Source organism: Triticum urartu, unplaced genomic scaffold (assembly GCF_003073215.2).
Source record: "Triticum urartu cultivar G1812 unplaced genomic scaffold, Tu2.1 TuUngrouped_contig_10283, whole genome shotgun sequence".
Lineage (NCBI taxonomy): Eukaryota > Viridiplantae > Streptophyta > Magnoliopsida > Poales > Poaceae > Triticum > Triticum urartu.
This window is the reverse complement of record NW_024111134.1, coordinates 1-7,388: the sequence shown is the minus strand read 5'-3', so window position 1 is coordinate 7,388 and position 7,388 is coordinate 1. Positions and strand designations below refer to the sequence as shown.

Sequence of the window (7,388 nt, the reverse complement as noted above, 5' to 3'; positions counted from 1 at the left end):
GTGCTGCGGGGAAGACAGAGAGAGGCTGTCGGTGGGGTGGGCCGGGACCTTATCAGATAGCGCTTGTGATGGCCGGATCATGCGGCTGCGAGCCAGCCGCTCGATGTCTCCAAATAGTGCGTATGCACTTTTTAGATTTTAGGATTTTTTTTTCTTCGTTCCAGCGTTCGGGAACTCGGGAACATCTGATCGGCGCTATATAGGGCGAGCCATAATCCAAATAGTTATTCTGATCCCAGGATCAGAATAGTGTTGTTTTAAGAATGATCATGATGCCCTCATGGCCGTATTTTATTTTTATCGACACATCTATCTCTAAACATGTGGACATATTTTTTGATTTCGGCTTTCGTTTGAGAACAAGCGAGGTCTAAGCTTGGGGGAGTTGATACATACATCTTGCATCATGCTTTTATATCGATATTTATTGCATTATGGGTTGTTATTACACATTATGTCACAATACTTATGCATGTTCTTTCTTATTTTACAAGGTTTACATGAAGAGGGAGAATGCTAAGAGCTGGAATTCTGGGCTGGAAAAGAAGCAAATATTAGAGACATGTTCTGCACATCTTCAAAAGTCCTGAAACTCCACGAGAGCACTTTTCAGAATATATAAAAAGTATTGAACGCAAGAAATACCAGAGGGGGGACACCCACCAGCCACGAGGGTGGGGGGCGCACCCTACCCCCCTGGGCTCGCCCCCTGCCTCGTGGGCTCCCTGATGGCCCTCCGATGCCCATCTTCTATGCAAAAGCCTTGTCTTATTATTTATATGATGATTCTAGTCATATGTCTAGCTTGCATGTGGTGCCTCAAATTCAACTTTCTCCTGATCAACTTCCTCTACAGGGACGAACTCTTAGATCTAATTTGCTCGTTGCCGGTCCTAAAATCTACTCTGATGCGACTTTCAGATGTAAGAAAGTTCCAGGATTGGCGCAAGGTTCGGTTGCTACGGGAGTAGGAGTCTATCTATCGTTGCCTAAGGATCAATTTGAAGTAAATGTGCAAATTCAAGCTTCATCTCCGGCTACATCTTCTCCACTACAGGCAGAAGCACTTGCACTTTCTTTTGCGGCTCATCTGGCTAATAGGCTCAACATCATTCACCAACCTTTTCTTATGGATTGTCTATCCTTGGCCTCATTAGCTGCATTCAGGTGAAATTGTGGAGGCCAATACCCCATGGAGCACCCAGAAACTTTTGGGTGATTTCTTCAAGCAGGCATCCAATTTGCAATCTCAGTGTTTCATATTTCGAGGGAAATAAGTGGAATCACTCTTTAAAAAAAAACTAAATGGAATCACTCATAGTGTAGCTCATCAAGTTCTACGTTCTAATGTTGAACCTGAAATATGTTGCTTTGCTTCAGCTCATAGACATATATCTTGTCCTGTACTTTCCCTCCTAGCTACATTTCAAGTCCAGGGCTTTGCAATTCATGCTGTAAGAGCTACTGAGCTGAATGAATTTGATGCTTCGTGCGCCTTTTGTTGTTCAAAAAAAAAAAGAATCAGCTTGCATTTCATTTCTGTTTTTTATTTTGTTTTGCAGCAACTGTTATTTTTTGTTAGTTGCAAATACTAACCAATTTGCCACCTATGTTAATAAACTTGCTCAGCACTAAATGCATGGTTGCTTCTTCTTTTTTGTTACTCTGTGAGATACAATACAGAAAAAAAAAAGGAAGCTAGCCGAAATGGTACAAGACATTTGCAAAGGAATCGCACACAAGTTGTGCGCTAGTTCGTGGGGGGCTTTCATGGCATAGGTGGTAAGCTATCTCAAAATCAAAGAACCAGAGACGGGCGCTCCTTTAAGCTACAAACCAGGAAGACAGATGGCAAAGCACTTCAGCATCCTTTTGCTCGCATGTTGCCGTGCAACCTTTCAGCCAATAAAAGGCGAATGCGAGGCTGGATCATCGCCTCGAATTTCCCAGGCATGTGCACGTATTTCCTAACGTATTCAAAAATGAAGGAGTGGCCTTTATCTTGCTCATCAGATTCTTCAACTTCATGCTGTAGCCGCTGCCACTGCAGATGAAAGTCGACACTGTTATTTGGACAAGCGTAAAGGCTATAGACAAGCAACAAAAAGGATGACAGACAGCTCAAATCTTAGCTAAACCAGAACAAGTCGTCAACTAGCCGGGCAGATCCAAGCTTTACCTTATGCGGCTTAGAGCAGCAATTGCTTGAAGAGCACTGTGAATCATGTCTTCATTGCGATCAATCTCCTGCTTCACTGCATCACCCGTCGGTTTGTCACCAATAGTTTCCTCAAGGGGTTCAACTAATGAGTCCAAAACTGAAACAGGGTAATAATACTAATATTAGGAAAGGCGTTCACCACATATGAAACATCCCTTTTGAAGGTCCTTCATTATAACAAACCTGCAAGAACAGCGTAGGGGCACTTGTCTGCTAGCTTTGAGAGAATCAGATGGCAGGGCATTTTTACATCATAATGATCTGCAATAAGCAGTACGATGCACAACTGATTAGTATGTTCAGTTGAAAATAAACATTCCACAAGATTATCATAATATAGGTGATATACCATCTTAGGGTTTAGAAAGAAACACAAGAGAAATACATTGTAGTTAATAATCTGGAACCATATATCTTGAGAAAACCCAAAAAAATCTAAGCAATAAATGTAAAATTATCTTGTCATAACAATAAAGTTAAGTTTAACATCACTGGTTCTATGCAGTCCAGGCCAAGGAATCATGTGCCTTCACTTGGCCAATTATTTGGCAAGAACCCATGACAGGAATGGCTGGGGGCAGTCATAGCCAAAGAAATTGGCACCGAACTAAGCCAGACGAAAAATACAATGGTCTGCCCATTTCATGGTAGGGCTAATCCAGGCACCAACCAAACACACTCAAAATGCCATGGCGAAATATATAATGTCTTAACTGTACTTACCACCTAAACCAGATAAGAGGAAAGGAACGATGAAGGACGACGGATTCACTTGATCAAGACAACTATCCAGCAATGTGTCCACACATTCAAAGGCAGCTTTCCTAAGTTCAAGCCCATCATCAACGACGTGCTCGAAAGCTGTCCTAACCAATTCTTGCTGCAAAGAAGGAAATCATTACTACCTAGCAGTGAATTGCATGTAGCACCGCCAGATCATAACTAATGAAAGGAAATAAGCAACCAAACCAGAAAATAATACCTTCACGACAGTCTGGTCGTACAAAAGAGGGAGCAGTTCAGGAACAAGACCTTTGATCAAATTTGGCTTGTTGTGGGCAGCTGTACTCAGCGCCAGGATAGCTGCACGTCTCACATGCTGCAAGTGTAAACAATAAATGTAATTTGTCATCTTCAAATCTTTCTTTAGGAAGATTGGTTAGTAAGGATGTCAATACTATTTCAAGTAAAATTACCATGTCACTATCTTTGATTAACATAAGGAAAGTAGAAATCTCAGAGTACATGATTGCATCTATCTTTCCAGGCCGTTCAACAATTGAATATTTTATAGCAATGGCAACCGTAGCCCTTGTGTTTGCTGCTGGGCTAGATGTGCATTCCTACAAAATTATACGAAATGCCGCATTAGATCTCATATCATGGAGTAAATGAAACATGGGGTGTAACTTTGTTAATTGTCGACACTTCACACCTTCAGAACAGGGATTAGTTTGTTAGGTTCAATAAGTGCAATTTTGCCTAAACACTCAGCAACCACATCCTGAACTCCTTCGTCCTCACTTTTGCAGTGATTAAAGAGCAACGCCAATATCTTCACAATGTTTGAGTCCTGGAGCTCATCCTGGCCAGTATGATCAACAGACTGCCATGCAATTACCTAACAGGTTTTGCATAAGAGCACAAAATTAAACAGCAGTCTTATGGGAGGTGCCTTTTAGAAACATGAATTCATTAGAAACCTGCCTCTTTCAGTGAATGAAGCAAGAGATACGGATTCTTTTGTTGATTGTCAATCTGATCCAAGATAAATGGCAAATACTTGGATAGATTGCCAACAGCAATGTTTCCGAGAGCGTACGATGCTGCAGATTTTATCTCCTCCGAAGGTGACTGGAATGATTCAATTACAGTGTTCTCAATTTGAACATGGTTGCTGAGGTCCTTCCTTCTTCCAATTTCTCCCAAACATAACAAGGCAATGTGTTGTTTAGCCTGGAAAACAAATTATAAGTAATTACCAAATGACAAAGGGAAGGGCATAATTTACCTTCGAGTCAAACATAGGTATGCAGTTAACCCATGGCAAATAATAAAGATCTGCAGACACCCATCATAACCAAGCACTAACCCTACCATCAAGTAATTAATATTTGACTAATTACAGTTTAATATTTCAAAAATCATTAGACTATAGAGCACCAATAGCAGCAGACACATAATGATATAAGAACAGCGGAATGCATAGGAAACAAATAGACAGCATCCCAATAAAGCTAACTTGCATGAAGCAAGGCATGTTATGTCAACAATCGCAAGTATGACATACAGATATAAATGTGCAAATCTGGTGAACAAAAGACATGCATGATCAGGAAAAGCCTTACAGTATCAGTAGAACTGACATCATTTAGAATGCCTTCGAGCATTTCAATAGTCAATGCACACTTCTGATCACCAGCTGCTAAGCATAGCACAGCAACACACTGTGCAATAGAGGATAGTGCCTGCTTGGCAAGGCCGCCCAACTGTGACTGTTTGGCAGTGGAAATAAGGGAGCCCAACAAAGTTTCAAAGGTTGTATTTGCAGACTGGACCAGTGCAGTAAAAAACTTCTGCAGCGCCTGTAACAGAAACAATGTCCTCCATCAATTGGGGAATAAAGAAATCAAGTACTTATAATTAATATGAGAATATTATACCTCTAGTGCTCGTCCTTGTAACAAAGCACTCCTGATCAAAATAAGGGCCTGAGGCAAAACTTTATGTCTCACAGCTAAACCAACATTTTGGAAGGAACTTCTGTCGACCATTATTGTGCGACAGAGTTCCAACGCAAGAACAGACATATGCAAGTCGATGTCACTGCCACAATAGATAATCCAACATCAGTCATCATGGTAGGCAGAAACTGGAGAGTTGTTGAAGAAAGCTAAGGAAGAAAAAAAACCTTATAAGAATAGATAGTTCAGCTATTATAGTCTCATAAGAGGACAGGCCAATTTGATCCCCATATGTAACAACCAGAGAATTTAGGGTTCCTGTTGTTGCCTGCCTAAGGGCTCTGTTAGCCTGTTGAAGGGGGGAAATAAAATAAAAAACTTAGTCTTCAGTTTTGATGCCCTGTTTAACATATAGGATGTTTCAACTTACAAAATCAAAACAAACAATGCGTATATATTATATATCTACCTTTCGAAGGAAAGTTGTAAGGTCAGAAACGACACGGTCCAGGACACATGAAAGATCAATCCGAAGAGGTGAATTCGCAAGCACCGCAAATGCCTGTAAAGGAATGAACATTTTGAAAATGCAACAGAACCAAAAAAAAGCAGTGAACAGGCATGCAATCACCTAGTACAGTAAAACAGAGAGTAAACATAACAGTCTGAAAACGCCGCCAGTGGGCATTAAGCAAATGATGACAGGGTATACAACTAAACTTGTGGACAAGACCCACACAAATATATTGGTACTCCCTTCGTCCCATAATATAAGAGCTTTTTTGGCATTGTGCCAAAAACGCTCTTATATTATGACACAGAGGGAATATATATTATAGTATATAATTAACGGTATCTTTACACCAATGAACCCGCCGCAAAACCATCTCTATCCCAGCAACCCAGCAAGATGCACTGATCAAAACATTTTCATTTGTTTTTGTCTACCATTGACTAGAATACTGAAATTCAACTCAACATTAACCATAATGTCCCTATTAGTTTTGTTCTGAAGGTGCAGTTAATTGCTTACCTTGACTGCTGTAAGTCGTGTTATTTCATAGCTCATCCTGTCAACAAGTAAGGATAGGCATGACGGTAATTCCCTTTGAAGACCATCACCAAAAGTAGCGATCACAAGGCTCATGCACGATATGGCACACTCATTAACTTCCTGGCAAAACAGAATAGCATGAGAGGGGAAGGGGGGAAAGGGGGGTATGTACGTAGGGGAGGGAGTGGTTAGACCTGATCTTGATTGGCCAAGCGGGCCCATATAGCTTCATAGATTGGACTAATATATGGCCTGCAATTTATGGAACGTGCCTGTGTAACAGCAGAACAAGAGCTTAAATATCACCATAACTGGGAGATTGTAACATCAGCACATGGAGTATAAGGCTGACCTCAAAATTTGGACGGAGAACCCGGACTAGCTCCCCGCACGCCCGTAGAGCATCAGCGGTGACTTTGTAATATATATCTCCAATAGCAGATACTATTGCATCACATAATATCTGGAAATTTTGGTTTGCGTTCAGTAATGACTAATGAGTAACGACCAAAACTGTCGCGAGTGGTTTATCAAAGATAATAGCTACAATACCTGGATGTATGGATGAAACACAGAGGGCGAATGTGGGGCCATAAGAATCCTAGTAAATGCAAGGGCTTCAATCTTCAGGCTGGAGGTATAAGATTTATCCTATAAACAATAGACGGCAAGTTAAAACAGAAGTCCTGCACAAGAAACTACACAGCAAATGAAACTCACTAACATTCAAATACATCTCAATCAAAGGAACAAGGGACCCAAGATGATCAGCAAGACAATCTGGTAATAGAACAACAAGCTCCTTCAATACTGAGAATGCTCCAACCTGAAAATGCCAACAAAACAATATAACATCATAATTACGAGTCCAGACAGATGCTTTGCCAGACAGTTCAAGAACAAACCTTTGTCTTGATTGATCTTTCATATAACTGACTATCGATAGACTTGACAACTTTGGGTACCTCTTGCTTCAGCAACCATCTAGGGCTGCAAAGTATACCAATTGACAATACAGGCTCAGTGCGCATATCTTGTGATCACAATCACCTCCCTCTAACCATAACAAGTCAAAAGCAGATAATGATTTTTGCATCCATGTACGAAGTCGTGCCAAGTTTTAACCAACATAGGCTCACTTAGGCTATTAGTCCAAACAGAGAAACGACTGCATTGTGTACTGCTTCTGATATATCCTATAAATGGCAAGGATGGGTAAAAAAAAGTAACAGATATTTTGCTTACCTAGACTCATCAATGTCACCTTGTCCTTTTGTCACATTACCAGTTTGGCGTAACAACTCGATAAATGTATTGAAAATGTCCATCTAGGATCAAAGAGAAGCTTCGTAAGCTTGATATACAATGACAATTCAAATCCAATTTAGCAATGAAATACCATGCAGTTACCTTTACATTCTCCTCTCTT

At 40.6% G+C, this 7,388-nt stretch overlaps 1 protein-coding gene across 1 annotated transcript; it reads right to left on the bottom strand.

The window, feature by feature from the left end:
- Positions 1-1,625: 1,625 nt before the first annotated feature.
- LOC125526487 (cullin-associated NEDD8-dissociated protein 1-like) lies at positions 1,626-7,384 on the bottom strand (the record flags this gene model as incomplete). The annotated part of the gene is made up of 20 exons (XM_048691176.1): positions 1,626-2,044; positions 2,180-2,318; positions 2,405-2,482; positions 2,945-3,101; positions 3,204-3,320; positions 3,418-3,564; positions 3,657-3,842; positions 3,929-4,177; positions 4,570-4,806; positions 4,885-5,047; positions 5,133-5,254; positions 5,375-5,467; positions 5,939-6,079; positions 6,154-6,231; positions 6,312-6,422; positions 6,512-6,610; positions 6,684-6,785; positions 6,865-6,949; positions 7,205-7,287; positions 7,370-7,384. Coding segments are annotated over 20 exons (2,517 nt in total), but the record flags the coding sequence as incomplete, so codon positions are not given.
- Positions 7,385-7,388: the final 4 nt, after the last annotated feature.